Source organism: Gracilinanus agilis, chromosome 3, assembly GCF_016433145.1.
Source record: "Gracilinanus agilis isolate LMUSP501 chromosome 3, AgileGrace, whole genome shotgun sequence".
NCBI lineage: Eukaryota > Metazoa > Chordata > Mammalia > Didelphimorphia > Didelphidae > Gracilinanus > Gracilinanus agilis.
The window spans coordinates 241,936,679-241,961,277 of NC_058132.1; the positions used below are offsets into that span (position 1 = coordinate 241,936,679).

A 24,599-nucleotide genomic window follows, 5' to 3' on the forward strand; every position below is an offset into this window, starting at 1 on the left:
GCATTCAATTAAATGTTAATTAATAATTTAATAATAAATAAATAAAAGTATCAAATGACTTGTTCAGTGTTGCATAGCTTCTGCTTTGATATGGAACTTGAATCCAGGTCTTCTTGATCCCAAGTCCAAAGCCCTCTACACTATATCCGAAGGTCATGCCCAAAATTAGCCCTTGTTCTCCTGCAACACATCATTTCACTTTAAATGCGGGGCTCCTAGTGGATCTCTTTTGCCATAAGATGACCTAAAGATGGCAGATTATCCCCTCCTTGAAGCCAGTTTCTTCCCTAATTAACCTACAGTTTTGTGCTCTTCTAAAGCTTTAAAAATGACTTCAAAATAAAACTTTGAAATAAGATAGCATGCTCTCCTTTAGTCTACCTCAGTGATTCCCAAATTGGATGCTACCGCCCCCTGGTGGGTGCTGCAGAGATCTAGGGATGCAGTGGTGGCCACAGGTGCATTTATCTTTCCTATTCATTGCTATTAAAATTTTTTAAAAATTAATTTCCAGGGGGTTAAGTAATATTTTTTTCTGGAAATGGGGCAGTAGGCCAAAAAAGTTTGGAAACTGCTGGTCTACCTTAAAAGAATGTAATAATGCTTTTGAGCATATAGAAAATTCATTATCCGTGCAAAGTTTGTGAGAGGGTGTTCTATAATTGGAAATATCCAGTCATTCACTACTTGATTCTGTTTCCTTGCAGAGCAAAAACTTCCACCTTCATTTTCTCGACAACTTCGAGACATTCAAGAAACTGTTGGTCTACCAGTTATATTTGAATGTGGAATAAATGGCTCAGAACCCATTCAGGTGGCTTGGTTTAAAGATGGTAAACCTTTGAGAGATGGCCAAAATGTGCAGACTTCATTTTTAGATAATGTAGCAACACTGAATATTTTCAAAACAGATAGGAGCCTTGGGGGTCAATACTCTTGTACAGCCACAAATCCTATTGGATCTGCCACTTCCAGTGCCAGACTCATCCTCACAGGTTGGTGTATTTTTTAAAACTGTTTCCTATTGAATAAATAATTTTAGAAAGATATATATATATATATGTATAGAGAGAGAGAGAGAGAGAGAGAGAGAGAGTGTGTGTGTGTGTGTGTTGTTCAGTCATTTTCAGTTGTAACCCCATTTAAAGTTTTCTTGGAAAAGATACTAGAGTGGCTTGCCATTTCCTTCTCCAGTGTCTATGTATGAGCATGTGTGTATGTACATATACATATACATGTATATACCTGTACATTGTGACTTTCCCCATCACAGTTTCCCTATATTGCAGGTCAGCATAAGAAATCAAATGGGAATTTGGGAGGAGTTTTGCAGAAGCCATAGATGATATCCAAAGGTAGCAGGCAACACAGAAAAAAATTTAGAAACTCAGAAATGCATAAAATATTGTATAATATTATATATAATATGACATTTCATATTTTAATACCATAAATATACAGAATTACTTTTTAAAAGTTAAAATAAGTAAAAATTAAAGTTTGCAAAAAGAACACAAAACCCAAAAGATGACACACAAAGGCTAGAAATGTAGAGATATCTTAACATTATTCCATATATAAACTATGACCAAAGTCTTAGCCCAAATTTTATAATAAGGTACTAAAAACACCCCATAAAAGAAAAATAAAACATTTAGATGACTTCTCTGGTACAAACAGAGGACCAAAAATTTTTACATGGATTTTCCAGATCATAATGGCACTGCACACCTAACTCTCATCATGTGGAAGGGATACAGGGATACCTGTGTGTGTATGTATATATGTATACACATGCATATGTATACATACATTCACATCTTGGTAATAAGGAGACATCCCTTTTTTAAAAACCAATATGTTTTATTAGTATAAAAACTGAGAATAAGTTTCTACTTACTCATTTTTAGAGGGAAAGAATAAACCCTTCTTCGACATACCAACTGCCCCAGTTGACGCTGTTGTAGGAGAAAGTGCTGACTTTGAATGCCACGTTACTGGAACTCAACCAATTAAGGTCACCTGGGCCAAAGATAACAAGGAAATACGGAGTGGAGGAAACTATCAGATTAGTTACCTGGAGAATACTGCCCATCTGACTATTGTAAAAGTTGACAAAGGAGACTCTGGACAGTATACTTGCTATGCTGTGAATGAAGTTGGAAAAGATTCATGTACAGCCCAGTTGAACATCAAAGGTAGGCAAGGCTCAGACTGGATGGTGTACCTAGATGTATAGCCCTTTTATATTTCATCCTGATTTGTGGGTTACTTAGGACCTAGACAAAGAAGCCAAGGATACCAGTTCTGAGAACTGAGCAGTAATAAGCATGGTGGCTCATGCTATGATCCCTACAACTGAGAGATGCTGAGATTGCTTGATCCTTTGAGTTCAGAAGCTCTGATCTGCAGTAGGGCTGAAGCTAAAAGAGTGTCAGAGCTGGGTCCATTGTCAAGATGGTGATGTCCTGGAAGCAGAGCTCTTCCTGGCTGCCTAAGGAAAGGGCAGAGTGGCTTACCTCAGAAAAATGGACAAGATTAAAGCTTCTATACCAGTCTGTAGTGGGATTGGGCCTGTGAGTGATCATTGCACTTACAGCCTGGGCAAGATAGAGAAAGGAAAAATAAAAAAGCATCGTTAAAACAATATATAGGGGGGCAACTGGGTGGCTCAGTGGATTGGGAGCCAGGCCTAGAGACAGGCGGTCCTAGGTTCAAATCTGGTCTCAGACACTTCCTAACTGTGTGACCCTGGGCAAGTCACTAGACCCCCCATTACCTAGCCCTTACCACTCTCCAAGACTCCAAGACTCCAAGAGGGAAGGTAAGGGTTTTAAAAAAAACAAACCAATATATAGGAAATTATTTGGAATGTCCCAAAAGTTTTAGAGCAGGTTTATACTATTGTATGATAATTTATTTATTATTTAAATGACAGTAGTTTTAAACTATTAAAGTTTAAAAGTGCAAATTTTATTTAAAAAACATTTTCTTTTTCTTGGCAAAGTTCTATTTCTGGAAATAACATATAGAGCTTCATTTATGCAGTTTAAAGTCAGGGTGCAAATTTATATAAGTTCTATATGCTATTTCCAGAAATAGAAATTTGCCAAGAAAAAGAAAATGTTTTTTAAATAAAATTTTCTTATAAAACTTATAACCACTATAAGCAAAACTTTAGAAAGCTTAAAGAGTATAGAATTCTTTTTGCCAAGCAGGCTTAGTTCATAAATGTTTTAGTGCACTTTTAAGCTTTAATAGTTTAAAATCCCATTCTAACTAGAGTAGGCCCAGTCTTGCTGGCATTTTCTTCCTTCCTGGAAGACCTTCTCCCTTACCCTGCCTGCCTTGATCTGGAGTATGTTTTTCCCCCTGGAAACATATATAAATTTCCTACAGAAGGATACTTCTTTCCTCAACTACCTCGATTTTCCTCTCAACAAACCTTTTCCCCTGCCTCTCATCTGGCCCCCAGCAGCCATACTTCCCTTAGTCATAGAACATTATCTTGTCCTTGGCTCATTTCCTCTCCTAGGCTGTGCCATAAGTTAATCTTGCCTCCCTTGCCCTCACCCCCACCAGCCCCAGATGTAAAAATAGTTAATTATAGCTCTGGTGGGAAGTCAGATTATGTAATGATTTCTGAGACAGTGATGAGTCTTTTATTAATGACCTACTTTTCCCATCCCTTATTGTTTGTGATATGATCTCTTACAGAACGTCTCATACCACCAAGTTTCACAAAAAAACTCTCTGAAACAGTGGAAGAAACAGAAGGGAACTCTTTTAAACTTGAAGGCCGAGTTGCTGGTTCCCAACCTATAACTGTTGCATGGTATAAAAATAACATGGAGGTCCATCCAAGTGCTAATTGTGAAATATCATTCAAGAACAATGCCATATTTCTACAAATTAAGAAAGCTGGGATGTCTGATGCTGGTTTATACACATGCAAAGTATCCAATGATGCTGGATCTGCTCTGTGCACTTCTTCAATTGTTGTCAAAGGTCAGTTCATTTCAGACTTATCTTCTTGGTGTCCTTGTGTTCTTATTACATATTAATAGACCTTTTCTCTGATTTTAACCAAATAAAGTTATGGAAAAACATGTGCATTCTTTAAAAATGTTATTGTGGGTCCACATGTACAATTTTGTAAAATATCCACTATTTCCAGTGGCCTAATGTTCTCTAAATATCATTTAACAAAAACAGGCCCAAGTTTTAGCTGCTATAATTTATGTCCCAAAATAAGTCTTGCTGGACTAGAGATTGAAGTCACAATAATGCATATACAAGTGATACATATTTTTCTAGGGAACATAGTCTTGCCATCATGAAAATTTTGTAAATAATTCAGCTGACTATTGTTATCTAAAGGTATTGAAGAACAACATTAAAAAAAGAGAAACCACAGATGTTATTTTACATGTAAACTGCCTGAATATCAGTATTCTAAGTACTGCAAGTAAGGCACTGGCCTTTACCACAAACTTCCTACAACTCATACCACATTACTAATGTTAGCAAATTTGAATAGTCTGAATTTCAGCTAACATCTCCAAACTAAGAGTTTATTAGCAAATTTTGTATGTTTATGTCATCATAACAATGATCGCTATTCTCCAGCGAAAAAAAAATAAAAATGAAACAAAACTTCAGTAATCTGAGAGCCTATGTCCCAGTGTTTCTGTCTCTCTTAAATTAATCTCTAGCTATTAAAAAAAGTTATATTTTAAATGTATATTTCATACCGGTGGGATTGGTTTTCACTTGGACACTGAATTTGAAGTTTTAAGTTTCATTGGTCTAAAATATATAAAAATGATTATAACTGAATTTAATAGCTAAGAGTGAATTTAAAAAAGAAAACACAAAACAAACATTGGGAAGTATCTGAGGGCTCAGATTATTTGAATCATGGATTTTTGTTTTTTACTTTGTATACAAGAACTACCCTGTAAACCCAATAGCGTATAGGATTCAGCATAAATATAGATGATCTGCAGCTTATAGTATGTGATGTATCATTATGCCAAGGAAGTTTGCATTCAGGGATAGTTCCGCAATTGTAATACTTAGTCAATGTGCAAATGCATGGATGATATTGTGTATATACCTAAATGTACAACCCTTTTGTATTTCATCTGTTCTTCAAACACCTTCATATTCAGCTGTTGTTTTGGGATATAAACGGACAGTGAAAGCTATTCTTTTTCAGGATGAATTCAACCAAATTCAACCAAATTCAACCATTACCTTTATCATTGTTTAGTGACAACATTATTGGATTGGTCCAGTCTTCTTTCCTGAAACTCAAAAGCCTCATGCCTTTCTTATCTCACTAAAATATTTTGTAATTCCAGAGCCTAAAAAACCACCAGTATTTGATCAGCCTCTTACTCCAGTGACAGTAAATGAAGGGGAATTTTTGCAACTCAGTTGCCATGTTCAAGGATCAGAACCCATCAGGATTCAGTGGCTGAAGGGAGGAAGAGAAGTAAAACCTTCTGATAAATGCAGTTTCAGCTTTGCTAATGGAACGGCTGTTCTGGAACTCAAGGAAGTTACTAAAACTGAATCAGGAGATTATGTATGCAAAGCTTCCAATGTGGCTGGAAGTGACTCTTGCAAATCAAAAGTGACCATTAAAGGTACATTTTCCTGTCAAATCAATAAATATCTATTTTTCAGTGCTTAGTGTCTCCACAGTAACTTAACTATTAATTAAACAAGATTTAAAACTATTTTGTGATCATTTTATCAAATACTGTTATTACTTTCTCTTAGGTATGTTGGTCAGCATGCAAACATTTATTAAACATCTACTATGTGTCAAGCACTGTGCTAAACCCTGGAGATACAAAGAAAAGAAAAAACCAAACAAAAATCCAAGCCACTGTTCTCAGGAAGTTCAGAGCTTCATGAAGGAGATAGTAGGCAAAGAACTAAGTACAAAGACACAATATAGAGAGCATAATTAGGAGATAGTCAACATAAGGAAGTGACTAGCATTAAATAGACTCTAGAAAGGCTTTTTGTAAAAAAAATGAGATTTTAACTAGGATTTGAAGAAAGTCAGGGAAGTCAGGAGGTGAAGATAAAGAGGAAGAGAGTATCAGGCACAAGAAACAATCATTGAAAAAGCCCAGAATTGAGAGGTAGTTGATAGGAAATAAGGTCTAATATAGTTAAAATCTCAAAATATGGAAGTCTTACTATAATATTATTTATTAAAAAGCCAAATTAACCCAAAAGTGAGTAAGAAGGAGTTTTAGCATCGGAAGGAACCTTCAAAGCCATGGAAACTGACTTTTTATAAATGAGGAAAGTGAGACAAGTTGCCCAGGGTCACATGGCTACTCAGTGTCTGAAATAAGTTTTGAACTTGTCTTAATGATTTCCAAGTCCCAATGACCTATCTATTGCATCATGGTTAGTTAGTGAAGCATTTAAAGGATCTAATAATTGAATGGCCTTACCTATGAAGTGATTCTGGGAGTACATTTCTAGAGAAACATAGTTATGTAAGATGTGATATGACTAGTTTAATTTCCTGGTTTGGTATGTGTGCCGACCTAGATCTATGAAACCAATGTAAATTTTCTATAAAATCTTCCATGATTCATTTCATTTATATGTGTTTAAATATGTATATTGATATGGAGAGAAATAATGTGTATTTATCAATCTTAAATACATAAATATATGATGCCAGGTAAACTTATCTTGCTATTAGAGCTTATTCAAATGAAGAAAAAAATACATATTGCTCCTAGGAAACTATAACATTAAAATTTGTCTTGCAGATAAGCCAGTTTCTGTACCAACAGCTAAGAAAGCAGCCGTAGAGGGAAAACTCTTCTTTGTGTCAGAACCCCAGAGTATCAGAGTCATAGAAAGTAAGTTTTGGATCAAAACTCTACATCTTTCCATCCATAAATGCTTGTTCTTATGAAGCAAATACCATACATAATTTTATTTTAAGAGGAACAGGTACATTTCGGGAAACCCAACAACTCACTCATTTTTTGTTATTTGTCAGAAACCACAGCAACATTCATTGCTAAAGTTGGAGGCGATCCAATACCTAATGTTAAATGGACAAAAGGAAAATGGAGACAGCTGAACCAAGGAGGCCGTGTCTTTATTCAACAGAAAGGCGATGAAGCAAAATTGGAAATTAGGGATACTACAAAAACTGATTCTGGATTATATAGATGTGTAGCATCCAATAAACATGGCGAAATTGAAAGTAATGTTAATCTACAGGTGGATGAAAGGAAAAAACAAGAGAAAATTGAAGGCGATCTTAGGGCGATGCTGAAAAGGTGAGTATAAGCATGTTCACTGTCAGGATAAAAAATAAAAGTTAATTTCTGTTCTGATTATAGTTATTAAAGAGATTTATGATCCTTACCCTTAAGGATTTAAGAGAGATAGGATAAATTGATAGCCAACATACTTCTTTGTCTGTTAAATAAGTAATTAATATAAATATATATATATATACTTAAGCATATATATTTAAATACTGACAAAAGAAGAGAGAGAGCATAGCAAAATTCCAATGGGACTATAACATTTATAAGGAAAATGATAGTTTATTCAGATCAAATTTATTAAAGACAAACAACTAACAATGACTATTTATGCTAAACTGATACGTCTTTGGCTGCTTGCTCAAAGTCCTACTCTAATGCCTCATTGTGTAGTAGAGAGAAGATCCTGGATTCTACAACACAAAATATAACATTGTAAATATAGCACAATTTATGCAATATGTTATACAATGTATACAATATAATATACAATTTATACAGGTCATATTGAAGACCTTTAGTCTAGCCACAAACCAGCAATGGACTATATGATTATGGCCTAAGGACTAGCTAGGTTAAGAAAAGCTCATCATCAAATCAGACAATTTTCCATGATTGTGATTTTTTTTTCTTATAGTATGAAAATCTGTATTGTTGGAGAGACAATACACATTGATGAAATCATGGATTAATTGAAATACTAGAAGGATTAAATTATCTTTGGAAGAATCTGTGAAAAGTCATCATTATTTGTTTTTATGACATAATGCTTTTCCCCCTAAGATATTAATTATCTTCTGCTTTCAGCCATTTCCCTTGATTTTATTTCTTAGACTTGGAAAATCTCATCCTAATTTTTCAATCTCAACTATCCCAAATATTTAGGTATTCAACATTTAATTGCCGTACATCTTTAAGATTTTTTCCAACATTTTTGAGAAATTCTCATTTAATATTTTTCAAGAATATTTTCCTTTTGGAGCCCAAAATTTATTATATACTTATCTAAGTTGGAGTGGTTTAATTATAATTCACATTGGAGCAATTTCTATAAATTTCTTTGGTTTTCCACGTATACCTACAAACAAATACATATTTAAATATACTCAACGAAGTCTGCCAAGTTTGAGTATGCTTGTATAAATGTATATACACACACACATAGTAATGCAAGTCTACATTTCAAAGAAGCTTCTATTTTCTTTTCCTACATTTAAATGATGTGGTCAATTTTTATTCTAGATTTTACCAGATTGAAGATTTTATCTTTTGTGATAAAAATACATCTTGGTATGACAGTTTTCAAATCCTATTTCCTCTTACTTTAAACATATTAGTATTTTCAGTAGAATAAATTTTTTTCTAAATGTTTATGATGTAAACTCTTTATTACATCATTCATTATTGAAGAAAAAGAGAACAAATGGAAGCTAGACATTTTACCTTTAACACCAACTTCCTTTTATCATTTAGGACTCCAATCCAAGAGAAAGGAGAAGAGGAGGCTATTGATATCATGGAACTTCTCAAAAATGTTGATCCTAAGGAATATGAAAAATATGCCCGTATGTATGGAATTACAGATTTCCGGGGCCTACTTCAAGCCTTTGAATTGTTAAAGCAAAGCCAACAAGAAGAAACACACAGACTGGTAAGTTCTCTTCTGTTGAGGGGGAAAAAAAACAACACATAGATAAAACCTAATCAAAATATGTATACCATGGGGTTCGAATGATCAGAGTTTTGCTGAATATTCCTCTACCAAAAGTACTCTGATACCTTATAACGTACAGAGAGAAAGCTCTGGATTCTCAAAGGCTATCCAGGCAAAGCCCAAAGTCTGGCAGGTCCTACCAAGGTGGTGAAGTTTTGAGTGCAACAGCAGACCAGACTGACTAACTAGAGAAAGAAGTTTAACTAGTGATGATTATTTTTGAGGGGTGAGGTGGGAGGAGTGCCACAATAGCACATGAAATGCACCTACTAAGGCATGGGAAAGGAGTGAGTTGCAATTGACCTGCCCACCACTCCTCCAGCCTGGTGAAATAGGGAATAGTTCTTCCTCATTCACAGGATCATAAATTCAGAGTTAGAAGGACCTTAAAGCTTTCTCATTTTATAAGTAAGGAAACTGAGAAAGAGTAAAGAGAGATTCCCCTCCACCACCACCATCACATACTCATGTAGTTAGTTTCTTAGGGGGCATTTGAACCAAGGGCTTCCTGAGTCCAAGACTAATGCCCTATCAATTGCACCTTGCTAATTCCATTAAACCTTTGTAAGATTTAATGATACTCCAATCTAACTCTTCAGAATTTCTTAGACTTGACTTTGGCTTTCAAGTCCTTTAGGGCTTTTTCTTCAAATGCCACCCCCAACCCCAGCGATCTCTTGACAGGATGCCAACAGCTCATTTCAGTTGTGTCTGATTCTTGTGATCCAGTTTGGTATTTTCTTGGCAAAGATACTAGAGCAGTTTGCCATTTCCTTTTCTAGCACATTTGGCAGATGAGAAAATCAAGGCAAACAGGGTTAAGTGACTTGCTCAGGGTTACACAACTAGTAAGTGTCTAAGGCCAAGTCAAGAAGACTTGACCTTCCTGATTCCAGGCCCAGCACTCTATCCTCTCTGCCACCCAATTTAGTATCACAGTCAATAACACAAAATAATGAACATGATAAAAAACATAAAATAGTCATAAATTTGGTAGTCTTATCCATTAGTTATAGTAAAATATCAAGCAAAATTCTATCAGAGATATTGGTTGAGTTTTGATGTGCCTGTCAAGGTCATTTAAAACCAAGAGAAAATTGTATTGAAATTTTTAGCCAAACAATTCAATTCATTCTATTGAATCTTTAATGGTAAAACGTTACTGTTACTACAGAGATTTCTACAGAGAAACAGGATAGCATATTGGAGAAGGCAGTGAACTTGGAGTCAAGAAGAGCTAGGTTCAAATCCTGCCTAGATACTTATTAACTATGTGTCCTGAGCCTCAAGTTTCCCCATTTATAATATAGGGCAAGTAATATCTGTGGCACCTACCTCATTTGGTTGTGGGAAGGATGGAGTGAGATAATATATATAAGAGGCAATAGAAATGTAGATTGGCATTGTAATTAAAACTATAGGACCTTAATAAAGGGCATAAAGTATAGAAGTTGAAGAAAATGAAGTCATCATTTGATTATTTTCTTTCATGTATAATACTTTGATTTTTTTAGGAAATTGAAGAAATAGAGAAGTCTGAAAAAGATGAAAAGGAATTTGAAGAATTAGTAGCATTTATCCAGCAAAGATTGTCACAGACTGAGGTAATAAATAAATTAAATAACTTAATGCAAACATGGTTGAATGCTGGAGACTCTGAAGGAAGACTAATGGTCTATTTAAATCTTCTTTGCCTTCAGCCTGTCACTCTCATCAAGGATATTGAAAATCAGACTGTTTTGAAAGACAGTGATGCTGTCTTTGAAATTGACATTAAAATAAATTATCCAGAAATCAAGCTCTCTTGGTACAAAGGCACCGAAAAATTGGAATCCAGTCCTAAGTATGAAATAAGCATTGAAGGTGATCGGCATATACTTACAGTCAAAGACTGTCAACTTAAAGATCAAGGCAATTATAGGTTGGTTTGTGGTCCACACATTGCAAGTGCAAAGCTAACTGTAATTGGTAAGTAGATACAGTTTAAAAAAATACAGAATCAATTTTTCATTGAATGCATCAATATGACATCTAATAAAACTCTTTTTATATCTAACAGAACCCGCTTGGGAGAGGCATCTTCAAGATGTTACCTTAAAAGAAGGTCAGACCTGCACAATGACTTGTCAGTTCTCCGTGCCAAATGTTAAATCTGAGTGGTTCAGAAATGGAAAGATTCTCAAACCCCAACCTAGATATAAAACTGAAGTGGAGCACAAAGTCCATAAACTGTCCATTGCAGATGTTAGAGCAGAAGACCAGGGCCGGTATACTTGCAAATATGAAGGTCTTGAAACATCTGCAGATCTAAAAATCGAAGGTTGGTATTTGAAATTGTATATTTTGAAGAAATCTTATGTAGACCAGTGACCAATATAGGACACTTCTGCCTATGTAGAAAATAGGAAAAGTTGATTTTCGATTATTAATGATATGGATTTACATAGGTAGTTGCTTGTCCAGAGTTTCACATATCTTTTTAAATTTCAGATAGCTTATTCAAGGAAAAATATGATCAGGACTGTGCTAATAAATATTTAACAACTAGTTTTACAGGGAAAAAAGATCTGTTACACAATTTTAAGTTTAATATGAATTAACATTTTCTCCATCATTTTCTCAAGTCTAGACAATTAACAGAACAATAAATCAAGTCTTGAGTTATAGGGATCACCAATTTCCAAGGTATAAATGGTCATACTGAAAATATTAGCAATCAGTTTTCAAGATCAATTCCAGCATGCTCCTGAATATGAACAAAATATTTTGGAATTCACAGAATTTTGTGAATCATTGGAACATTGGAAGGATCTTCAGTGGCCATTCAGTTCAATCCATATATGAAAGTAATCCCTACTTTTTCTTCTGCCTTTCTTCTTCTTTTCTTAAAAACTATTTCCTTCTGTCTTAGAATCAATACTAAATATCTATTGCAAGACACAAGAGTGGTAAAGGCTAGACAATGGGGGTTAAGTGACTTGCCCAGGTTCACACAATTAGGAATTTTTTGAGGACACATTTGAACCCAGAACCTTCCATCTCTATGCCTGGTTCTCTCTATTCCCTGTGCCACTGAACTGCCCCTCCTTCTGCCTCTTCAAGGATTTTTATTTTTGATGAACTGCATACAACGAGGCAGATTTCAGTTCAATTTACATTGATTTTCTAACACAGAATTGACACCAGACAGAAAAGATTGCCTTCTAGATACTTTTTATCTAACAACTATAAAGAACTTAAATGTTTTCGAAATGCCTTACAAACATTGTTTTATTTAAGAGTGTGTGAGCTCCCTCTCAGCGGAGATATTTAAGTCAAAATTGGATAACCAACTCTCAGAGATGAGTTAGAAGGATTCCTGTATGGTGCAGTACATTGAATTAAACAGCAGGAAAGGTTCCTTTCAATCTAAAATCTTGCCTCCATTATGCTTGTAAAATAGATATGGGTGAGATAACAATCTTTAACCATTTGACTACAAGTTTGTAAATAGCCTGCACATTAACGCGAAGACTTTATTTCCAGTCAACATAAATTTTACAAGTCGAAGGAACAGTCATATCTAAGCATATATTGCCCAGAATTCTGTTAGGACAAGCAGTTACTTTCAAAAATTATTATTTCACTTAAAGTCTATGTTCTCATTTTTAACTTTTTGAGTTAATTTTGAGAAACAAATATGTCCTGTTAATTTTTGTTAGTGATTTTTTTGTATTATTCCTTTTTAAGGATATTATTTGAGATACATGGATTTTTCAAAGTTTGGGGTTATGGAGAGTTCACTATATAAATTGCTGTAATTTTAAAATATATAAAAATTAAATACACCATCTATGAATGCTATCAAATGTACTATTTCATTTGCAAGTAGGTGGCACAATGAATAGAGTGCTGGGACTGGGGTCAGAAAGAGTTCAAATCTGGCTTCAGATATTACTAGCTGGGTTACCCTGGGCAAGTCACTTAGTCTCTGCCTATTTCAGTTTCCTTATCTGTAAAATGGGGGAAATAATAGCACCTACCTCCTAGAGTTGCATAAATATTAAATAAGATAATAATTGTAAAATACTTAGCATAGTCAAAGTGCCTGGAACATAGTAAGTGCTATATAAATGTTCACAATTATTATTACAACGATTAAGTTCTTAGAACTATATGCTGATTTCTTTCTCCCTTCTTTCTCTCCCCCACCTGCCATCAGATACATGATTCACTCATTTGGACAATTAACCATATAATATTTAACAGTGCCTTGCTGAATATAAAATCCAAAGTATTCAAGCAATTTAGATTTTAAGTTCTAATTGTAGGCACTGTACTATCCACCATCTTTAATGGAAACTTTCTAGTAACTTTGAATAATACATCACAAAAAAAGCTACCCAGAGCATGTATAATTATTGAAGACTTGAAACCCTGCTCTGTGTTTAAACTCTCAATTCCCAAACACAAAATTGACAGAATACCCTTTTCTAGCCAACTCTCCTAAGACACAGCCTTGACTTCTATACTAATAGCCTTCTCCTCTTGCAGGTTCTCACTTAGAGCTGCCTATCCTCTAAACGTTTAGTCTTAAATACAAAATGAACACCATCTGATCTCTCTAATTATTTAAATAGTGTGAGAGGGAACTTTGTGCATTATACATGTTATTTCAGAACAATTTCTCAGTCCTAAATGGGGAAAAATGACAATTCTTCAACAATTCATGTGAAGGTGTAAATCAGATCACATACATTTTGGCATTTTCCTTTTTACTGAATTCTTTGTTTTGGAATATTTTTTGAAATTTTTTGACTCCCTCAAGTACCAGAATTCTCCATATTATTATCTTCATCTTCTCCTAAGGCCTATGGTGATATTTTCTAACATAGATATTATGGAAAGGATCATAAGTATTCTAATGTTATTTTAGTCAGATGGAAACAGGAAAATGGAGGAAGGAAAAAATTTTATCTTTGGTTTTAACCATTTTCTTGTTAAAATATTGGGAAAATGTATATATATATATATATGCTGAGGAAAAATGTAATTGTGACTAACCTTTGTTTTTTTTTTTCTTTTAAACAGCTGAGCCTATTCAATTCACAAGACGCATCCAGAATATTGTGGTCAGTGAACATCAGTCCGCAACCTTTGAATGTGAAGTGTCCTTTGATGATGCCATTGTAACCTGGTACAAAGGGCCAACAGAACTCATCGAAAGTCAAAAATACAACTTTAGGAATGATGGTCGTTGCCATTATATGACCATCCACAATGTCACTCCAGATGATGAAGGTGATTTGACAGTTTCCCAGTACATATATTGATTGCAAATTGTCACAACAGCAGAAAACAAGTAACAAGATGATTCTTTTCCTTAGGTGTCTATTCCGTAATTGCTCGCTTAGAGCCAAGAGGAGAAGCTAGAAGCACTGCAGAGCTTTACTTAACAACCAAAGGTCAGGAAATAGTCTCAACATCTCATCCAAATTGCAGTATTTGAAACAATATCATGTCATATAGCATCACACAATTCTAAATGCAATCTATATCTTTCTTGTAGAAATTAAACTGGAATTGAAGCCACCTGGTAAGTAAAAACTGTCAAAAAGTAAATTTTGAAAATTATATTTTCGTGTATTTTTTTAAAATGATGTAAATCTAACTCAAATGCCTAGATATTTTTATTTCTCAATTCTGAAGTATTAGAAAAATGTGCCTTTTTACAATGCTTCTGAGTGTTTTCCTATTATAAAAATACAAATATATAAACTTGAGAGTTTGAAAAACAAAGTACAGTAGCAGCTTCCCATGATCTAAGATTATCCTAGATTCTAGATGTTATATCAACAGATAAATATTTCGACAGTAAATAAAATGGTGCATGTTTTTGCAGGCAATAGTCATACTGTAAAAGTGTTTGTTTCAAACTTTAGGCTCTGCTATTTGAAAGCCACTGGTGATCAGATATAATCTCAATTATATCATTGCAGTATCTGTTTTATAATACATATAAATACAATTTCCTTTCTCAGATATCCCTGACTCTAGAGTTCCCATCCCGACTATGCCTATCAGAGCAGTCCCACCAGAAGGTGAGATGACTTATTCACCATCATATTTGTATGTAGCCTAGCTAGACCTTAAAGGTAGCTAGAGATTCTAAAAGGCAAAGATGAGTTAGGAAACTGAAAGAACTGTATTAATGATGGCTTGTATTTTCTTTAGAAATGCCTCCAATTGCAGCTCTTCCTCTTCTTGTTTCTGTACCATCACCAGAAGAAAAGAAACCACCAGGAAAACGTGTCGAAGGTATCATATATTTTTAACCTGAAGGTCACAGAATAGAATTGAACTTTAAGATGCTGTTTGCCCCTAGATATTTTCTTGCTATAATTCTCAAATAGTTCATATGCCTTCCAAAATGTAATTTATTTCTCAGTTATGACATGCAGTAGTATCAGCAGAATAAACTATCTTTGCAAGGAACCCATTCATGTCAATCCTTTCTCTCTAGAAGAGGAGGCAGGGCAGCATTTGGAGAGCCCAGGCCCTGGTCCCCTGCCACACTGCAGCCTCCTTCCTTGAAAGGATCCTGATTAAATATACATTTATGATGGATTTTGAGAGTAGTTTGGAAAGGTTGGGCAACCAGAAAATAGAGTCCCAGGTGACTCTGACCTATGTATAGAGATAACACCTGATGTAATTCTCAAATTAATTAATCAGGAAATTAGGGGTTTGTTTTTTTTTAACAAAAAAGCAAAAAAAAAACAAAAAACCCTTTACCTTCTGTCTTAGAATGAATGCTGTGTATTGGTTCCAAGGAAGAAGAGTGGTAAGGGCTAGTAAAAGGAATTTAAGTGACTTGCCCAGGGTCACACAGCTAGGAAGAATCTGAGGCCAGATTCAAACCTAGGACCTCCTATCTCTAGGCCTGGCTCTCAATCCACTGAGATGTCCAGCTGCTCCCAGGAAATTAGATTTTAATAAATATCCCCAGAGAAGTCCAAAAAGGGCAACTGACTTTGAAGGCCATGCCAGACATTCTTACATATACACATACACATAGATCATAGATATCTGTAATATGTTTATATATATGTTCATATAATGTGTGTGCCTATATCTAGAATGTTTTTCTTATATCTTTTTAAGTCTTAGGGTTATTATAAATTTCTTATATGTGTGTGTATATTTTTATATGCATATTATGTAATCTATATGCCCATATATACAAAAACTTTATGTACTTACATACAGCATGTGTGTGTGTATGTAGGTATGTATGTATGTATAAATGTATGTACAGGGTGTGTGTGTGTGTGTTGGTATATGGCCAGAAATGGGGACTGCTGGATCAAACTATATGAGCATTAAGACTCTTCTCAGTTCCAAATTGGAAAGTACAAATTATTGATGATAACTCATCCATTATAACCTGCTGAAAACAAATATAAGAAAGTATACTTGATCAGAATAAGGACATTGAATTTAGAGTCAGGATACTTGGATTTGAGCCCAGCTCTGCTGCTTTCTAGCGCTGTTACCTCAGGCAAATTCCTTCCCCTTTTGGAGCCTCCATTTTTATTTGTAAAATGAGAAGATTATGCCAGATGATCTCTAAGTTAGCTCTTTGCTCTTGAGCCTAAGAGAATTCAATAAGAATTGTCAGGATATATAAGAACTTGAGCCCTCTAGTGGCCATGTATTTTATTCATCAGATACTGATTTTGCAACTACTTTGCACAAGTCACTGGTACTACATATCGCTTTGATCCATTTCCTAAGACCATTCTTTTGATTAGTAATATACTGTCCTGTCTTCTTTCCAGTGACCAAAAAGGCTGTGAAGAAAGATGCCAAAAAAGTTGTACCAAAGCCTAAGGAAGAGGCACCACCACCACCTAAAGGTACACTGACAACCTGACATTCAGTTTTTACAAAACTGTATTTGTACTCAAAGTCTAAAATGGATCGTGAAGAGGGAAGAAGAGCACCCAAAGAAATTATTGGCAGGGAATTACTATTAGTCATCTTATGCAAAGAATGATTTTCATCCCTTTTATTCTGCCTTCTATCCCTTTCTTCTATCTTCTTTCTTCTTCCAGCTCCTTTTTTCCCCATCCCCCTGCTTTACACCAATTCTCTTCCTTCTACCCTGCCTATAGCTAAGATCTATAAGGAATCCAGAGGCAATCTAAAGTGTGCTTAGCTGCATTGACCTTGAAGGCTAACAAGGTGTTAACCAGATCTTAATTGCTGGGTAAAGCATTATGTTTGAAACATTTTGAATTTGAGCTAATTGTAGGACATCCAGCGGAGATGATCAGTGAGCAACTGATAGTTTCAGGACTGGAGTTCAGGAGAAAGAGTAAGATTCAATACGAAGATTTAGGAGTCATCTGCATAAACTCATAAGAACTAATGAAATAACCAGTGGCTAATAGAGAGAGAAGAGAGGGCCCAGACAAGAACACTAAAAGAGAACCATAGGGCAGCTAGATGGCTCATTGGAGAGAGCCACATCTAGAAACAAGAGGTCCTAGGTTCAAATCTGGCCTCAGAAACTTCCTAGCTGTGTGAGCCCAGGAAAGTCACTTAACCCCTATTGCCTAGCCCTTACTGCTCTTCTGCCTTGGAACCAATACAAAGTATTGATTCTAAAGTGGAAAGTAAGAGGTTAAAAAAATTTTTTAAGAGAGAACCATGGTTACAAAGTGAGACATGGATGTTGATCCATTAAAGGAAATTGAGAAGGAAAAGCAAGATAGAGAAGAAGAAAACCAAGACAGGAAGTCATGTAAAATAAGGCCAGAAAATAGAGACTTCAGGATGTAGTGGTCAACATTATTATATATTACAAAGAGGTCAAGAAGAGTGAGACCTGGGGGCAGCTGGGTGGCTCATTGGATGAGAGCCAGACATAGAGACAGGAGGTCCAGCCTTCAAACCTGGCCTCAGACATTTTCCAGCTTTACATAGTATTGATTCTAAGATAGAAAGTAAGGGTTTAAAAAAGAAGAATGAAAATGATAAAGGTCACAAAATTTGGAAATTTGGAGAACATTTGTAAATTTGAAGAGAGCAGTTTGGGTTGAGTGATGAAATTTGGAAACAAGATTATATGGAATTGTGAAAGAATGATAAGAAACAAAGTGGAGTTTTTAGTTTGGAAGAAAAAACTTTAGATTTAGAGAGAAAGAGGACTAACTTGAGAGAATAGGGCCAACTATAGATTTTTTTTTGGAATGAGAGAGGCCTAGACATGCCTGTAGGTGAGACAGATGAAGCATTAAGAGCAGGAAGAGTAGGAAGAGATTTAAGGTTATAAAGAAGGGTTCGGATTATTTGCCTCAAAAGACTGGAGGGAATAGCATCAAAGGTCCAAGTAGTCCAAGGAGTCTGGCAGTGAAGAAAAGGGCCACCTCATCTTCAAAGAGTGTAGCAAAGAAGAAGAGATAGGAAATGATGTCAAAATGTTTTGAGATATAGAATGGGGGAGACTTTTTTTCAGTGCTCTTTGAAGCAAGACAAAGTTGTCTGCTGAAATGATCTGAGAAGAACACAGAAAGTTTCTAAATGGAAAGTGTTTATAGAGAATCAAGTAGGGAAGAGTAAAAGGATTGCCTTGATGCAAAATGAACAATGCTAGTATGTTTAAACTACTGACAGGGACTTATTGCTCTAGTGAAACGAGAAGAAAAACAATGTAAAACAATCGCACATCTTTCCTATGGAATTCATACCAGATCAGTTTCCAAAGGGAAAAGAAAAGCAAGACCAAAAGCTATTCACACAGACTTTTCTCTTGGTGCCTTGGTCTTATAAATTCTGAACAGCTTGAAGGGGGAAGAGGCAGATCAAATAGCACAGAAAATACACCCCCAGAAAAGACAAACCTCTGAGTAATCTTGAACTGATTATATTAACATTACTGGAAAATAAATTTGAGTTATTCAGGCTTTTATTAGAGACAAATATCATTGAATCTCTTACTCTTCTCAAATGTGAAATATTTCTTCTAATGACTATAGTCTAGTTCTTGGTTATGACAGGATTCCAGTAAAGCAGCCCTGAGTATTGAAAATGCATACATATATTATGCTATCATATATACATGTATTGTAATATTATACGTATAGCTAACTTGAATGGAAAATGCATGCATAATTAGTCAGAATTTTACTTGTATAGTGAAGGAAGACTATGAAACTGAATATGTGTATTTTTTTGAAGTTCCAGAAGTTAAGAAGCCCTCACCCCCAACTGTACTGGTTCCAGCAAAAGGTAAATAAAATATATGTACATTATTGAATCATGCATTTCTAGTAGATTTGTTACTTGCTTTTTGCACACTTCAGATGTTTTCCTTATCTCTTTTTAAGATTTAGGATAGTTTTCATGTTATCAGTTTCTTATTACATAGGTACATACAAACGTATGAAAAATAAGCCTTCAGCAACATTCAATAAGCTATTGATGGCCATTCACTGGGCTAAATGTTGGGGATCCACATATAGAGCAGCAACAACCCTTGGTTCAGAACCTAAAAGTAACTAGAGAAGGCCAAGTGAAAAGAAAATAGCAAGCTCACCAAGTACTAGGTAGTGGACTTCATGGCAATATTAATGATTTTGCTCACTTCATTCTAAAGAATAGCTGAGGTGGTGTAATATAGTAGAAACTGACTTGGCTTTAACACCTAGGTTTGCTATTTGCAAACTATAGATTGGCTATTTCCTCTCTGAGTCTATTTCCTTGTCAGTAAAAGTAGATGATTAGGCTAGTTCTGAATCTGTGCTCTTCTATAAGGGTATTTTTGTTAAGGATAGCCCATATGAATTTTCTGACTCATAAGTTTATTCTGGAGGTTTAAAGATTTGGGAGAGAATATTCTAATTTCCTTAGAGACATCCCTGAGAAATAAGAGAACGGTCTGATACAATGGAAAGAGTATTGACTAATCTGGAGTCAGAGGACCCGGATACAAAACCCTCCTCTGATGCTTACTCCCTGTGTGAGTCAGTTCCCTAAACATATATTTTACATTTTGTCTAAAACAAATGATTTCTTCAAAATTTATTATGGAACTTACAAAGCAAAATTGCTAGGAGTTTGAGCTGAAATAGAAACCTCACTTAATTCAGAGCAACATAGCAGCGAAATTTAATTTTGATTCCTCAAATGTATGGTGGACCATGAACTTACTGTTATTGGGTTATAATTTTCTGTGGAGATATGAGTAATGCCCATACCAACATCAGCAATCTTTTGTTTAAGTTCCAGAAATGATTGATGTCACCTCAAAGGCTGAAGAAGTGAAAATAGCAACCATAACCAGAAAGAAAGAAATCCATAAAGAAAAAGAGGTTGTACATGAAACAAAGCAAGCAATCTATGAGGAAAAGAAAGAGGTTTACATTGAATCTTTTGAAGGACATTATGACGAATTAGATGTGGAACCTTATGAAGAGCCATCTGAGGGACCTTATGTAGAAGTTTATGAAGAGCCAGAAGACTGGTATGAAGAGACCAAGGAAGTTCATAAAGTTAAAGAGAAGCGATATGAAGATTGGGAAGAAGATTTTGATGAAGAGCATGAATACTATGAAGCAGAAGTGGACTATGACGAAGAAGAAGATTGGGAAGAAAGAAAACAAATTTATGAACAAAAAGAAGTTTATGAAGGTATATGAGCAATTGTGCATCTCTCCCCCATTTTCCTCATTTTTATTTAGTTCACTTTTTTATTCACTATTATCTACTCACTGTTATCTCACTATTTATTTGTTTATTATTTGTTTCTATATTTAGTTTATTATAATATTGATGTGAATTGAATAGGTACAAATTTAATTAGATCTTTTTGGGTTTTTTTAGGCAATTTGATATAAAGTAAATTTTTTTCTATCAGAGATTATCACTTTTAAATGAATACTTGTAGAGTGCCTACCATTTAGCAGTAGTAGGGGAAATAAAGGCAAGTAAGTCAGTACCCTTGAACTCACTGAGGTTATCATTAAAGAAGGAAGATAAGATACATACAAAGAAACATACAAAATAAAATTAGGAGTATAACAAAGGATTCAAAGAGTTCAGGAGAAGGATAGTAATTATAATAGCATTTATAAAGTTCTTCAGGGTTTACAAAGAACTTTACAAATATTATTTTATTTTGTACTCACAGCAATCCTGGGAGGTAGGTCTATTATTATCCGTATTGTACAGAAAAGAAACTGAGCCACACTGAAGCTAAGTGATTTGCCCAGAATAACACTGTTAGTGTCTGAGATAGGGTTTGAACTCAAGTCTTTCTCAATTCAAATTCAGTATTCTAGCTAGCACTTAGCTAAGAGACACATCCCATTGGAAGAATGAAGGAATGTTTCATTAAAGTGAAAGTTTGACTTGGATCTTGAAGGGTAGGTAGATAGAACTCAGTGGGTGATTGGTTGTAGGGAGAGATGTTTTAATTTTAGGCTGAAAATACTGATTTTCTATAAAACTCATACTGAAGCATTACATCTTTTAGCCACAATGCCGGCTGGCAAATATTTCAGTGCTTTTGGTCATATATCAAGTCAGGTTTCATTTTCACAAGTCATTCTGTACATTTGGTTTGATCTACCCCCAAAATAATAGATGACCTATTGAATAGGAACCACTACTAAGCCCCACAAAAAAGAAACTTGAGTAAATGAAGTATAAAATCAAATATTTTCATATAAAGTCATAAAATATAGGTATGTAATAGTTTATAGTACAACCCATTTGAAATTATATGTTTAAGCATTATCATTCTTTTTGCTTCTTATTTTTCAATTAAGAATCAATAGAAAAGGAAATTCCAGCAAAAGTACCAGAAAAGAAAGAAGTGGCACTTCCTAAAGGTATGACATTTAAGTTATTTATATAAAGAGCTCCATTCAGTCAGTCTTTATCATAGCTCGTTTGTCTCTTCACTGAAAAGGCACATGTACATCACTAGTGTGATCAAATGGATGCAACTTCTTCACTAAGATTTAATATTTGGACAAATGAATTCTTACTTCTATATTAGCTACTGAAAAATAAGATGTTAAAAATAGTCATTATTATAAATTTGAAAATGTAAAATAAAACAAAATTAAAATTATTTAAGTACCAAACATTGGCATTTAACTTATAAAACACCAAATTTCTCAATATACTTAATATATAAGTGATATTTTAAGAGAATCTAAATGTTCTGCAGTTTTTTAAATTAAAATATTTTTTAAAATACCTTCAGTTGTTAAGAAGCCTGTAGTTGAAAAAATTGAAAAGACTACTCGAAGAATGGAAGAGGAAAAAGTCAAAGTTACCAAAGGTATCACCACTTTAAAAATATTTTTATTGTCACAAGTACACAAAATACACTTTTCTTCTATTGATACTTAGTCCTTAAATATTGATCAAAGTTAAGATGTTCTTAAATGTAAAAGGCCTATTCATCTTCAAACAAATGTAACCATACATATTTTTAAAGTACCAGAAGTGTCCAAGAAGATTGTTCCACAGAAACCTTCCCGGGTGCCAGTCCAAGAAGAGGTTATTGAAGTGAAAGGTATAAATCTTTTTCTTTCAGCTCTAAGCTTCAAACACTACATATCTAATGCTATGTAATACATGATAGGTTTGGGACTCTTGTCTAAAAAATGTACATATGTTTTCATATATGTACATTTTAAAGTGCATGTATCCGTAATTTCATTAATGGCAATATTTTCTATTTTCTTTAGTCTTCTAACTTTAATATGTAACAATATTCCAAAGCACATTTTCCCCAATATCCTGGTTCATTTATCTAAAGATGACTTAATCAAATTGGAATAGTCTCATATTTTATGTGAAGAAGTTGTATCTATATGATCCCCATGTAATTAACATTTGCCAAAAACTGCATGTCATTCATTTGGTTGTTTGAGCTGCTTAAATGTTTGTACCTCATAGTTTAAAAAGATGATTTGAATATATGTCCATATTATCATGCAATAATGTATCTATATTGTTGCTTTAAGATATTTAACTCATTTCTGTGTTAAAATACTTAGAAATAATGTAGTTTGCTATGATGTCATATCGTGGACAAAAGAAGTCTGATATGATGTGTACTCTCTTTAAAGTACCAGCTGTGCACACAAAGAAGGTTATTTCAGAAGAAAAGATGTTCTTTGCTTCTCATACAGAGGAAGAGGTTTCAGTTACAGGTATAAGTCACATTTGAAACTGGGGATATAAAATAAAACCATCTAGATGGTCTTTCTTCTCTCTTCTTCTTAACATGTATTCTATGAATTTGTATGTATATATTTTGTGTACATTTCTGTCCTATTTTCATCTCAAATTTGTCTTTGTCTGATTTCAACATCCTTTAAAATTTCAATTTGAATATTCAGATGTTTTGATATTAAAATTTATATCTTTTTAAAGTCCCTGAGGTACACAAGAAAACTGTCATAGAAGAGAAAGTGCATGTGGCTGTTTCGAAAAAAGCTGAGCCCCCACCTAAAGGTATTATCAGTTTGGTATAAAATTCATCTCTTTTGAAAATGTCTGAATGTGTCAACATTATGTTTGGCTACCTAATCAGAATGTACTGAGCACCCACTTTGGGTAAAAAAAAAAAAAAATAGTTGCCAAGTGTTAAGGTTTAGGAGGGGAAAAGAAATAAAACATACTGTTTCTGCCTTAAGCACTTTTCAATCTAGTCAAGTATTACTAATATACAAATGTTTAAATTATCATATACATATTTTAATCATTGGTTCTAAATAATAAAGGCTATAAAAGATAAAATAACTAAAATTATCTTTCAAGTGACTGAAGTTTACAAGAAACCTCCTCCTGAGGAAGAGGTTCCTGTACCCATTCCTAAGAAAGTGGAAGCTCCTCCAGCTAAAGGTGAATCCCAATAATCAAATAACAATAATAATATAAAAAGATTAATAATTCCTCTCTCTACCATACCTATCCTCATATATACATATATATATGTGTGTGTATATGTATGTATATATATATATGTATATATATATGTCCCATTGACCTTAGCTAGTCATAAAATAATTGAGTGTCGAGATTCTGTTTATTTAAAGTTTGGCAATATGCATTAAATTCACTAGTTTCCCCTAAACCTTACTATCTATGGACAATTCTCTCAAAATACACCATCTCTTTAAAGTCCCTGAGGCACGTAAGAAACCTGTCCCAGAAGAAAAAGTACCAGTTCCTGTTCCTAAGAAAGTGGAGCCCCCACCAGCTAAAGGTAGCCTTCTAGCTAAGGAGAAAAACAAAACAAGATATTTGTTTTGTCTTTTATCTCCACTTCTCTTTGTCTGTATGTGTGACAACCAAATTAATTTCTGTCACCCGTCTGTGATTTCTGCAACACTGTAAGTCCTGATTTAAACACTTTATTATCGCTACAAAAAACTTCTTCATGTATAATTGTAATGTATGACATAAGTCTCAGTAATATTTTAGATGTCTAACTCTATGCTGGCTAAATCTTTGTCTGTTTAATGTAAATAACCAAATATCTGTATGGAATAACC

At 34.3% G+C, this 24,599-nt stretch overlaps 1 protein-coding gene across 1 annotated transcript in view; it reads left to right on the plus strand.

The window, feature by feature from the left end:
* TTN (titin) overlaps positions 1–24,599 on the plus strand; it is a 328,387-nt gene that overhangs the window by 123,968 nt on the left and 179,820 nt on the right. Inside the window, exons 96-119 of the mRNA XM_044669742.1 lie at positions 708–995; positions 1,911–2,198; positions 3,718–4,008; positions 5,367–5,654; positions 6,810–6,902; positions 7,046–7,331; positions 8,796–8,973; positions 10,551–10,640; positions 10,737–11,004; positions 11,096–11,356; positions 14,107–14,316; positions 14,403–14,480; positions 14,585–14,611; positions 15,057–15,116; positions 15,250–15,333; positions 16,857–16,934; positions 19,270–19,311; positions 20,305–20,712; positions 21,852–21,914; positions 22,295–22,372; positions 22,532–22,609; positions 23,169–23,252; positions 23,476–23,556; positions 24,227–24,310. Of these exons, the coding sequence (XP_044525677.1) occupies positions 708–995; positions 1,911–2,198; positions 3,718–4,008; positions 5,367–5,654; positions 6,810–6,902; positions 7,046–7,331; positions 8,796–8,973; positions 10,551–10,640; positions 10,737–11,004; positions 11,096–11,356; positions 14,107–14,316; positions 14,403–14,480; positions 14,585–14,611; positions 15,057–15,116; positions 15,250–15,333; positions 16,857–16,934; positions 19,270–19,311; positions 20,305–20,712; positions 21,852–21,914; positions 22,295–22,372; positions 22,532–22,609; positions 23,169–23,252; positions 23,476–23,556; positions 24,227–24,310 (3,786 nt within the window). The remainder of the gene's footprint in view (positions 1–707; positions 996–1,910; positions 2,199–3,717; positions 4,009–5,366; positions 5,655–6,809; positions 6,903–7,045; positions 7,332–8,795; positions 8,974–10,550; positions 10,641–10,736; positions 11,005–11,095; positions 11,357–14,106; positions 14,317–14,402; positions 14,481–14,584; positions 14,612–15,056; positions 15,117–15,249; positions 15,334–16,856; positions 16,935–19,269; positions 19,312–20,304; positions 20,713–21,851; positions 21,915–22,294; positions 22,373–22,531; positions 22,610–23,168; positions 23,253–23,475; positions 23,557–24,226; positions 24,311–24,599) is intronic.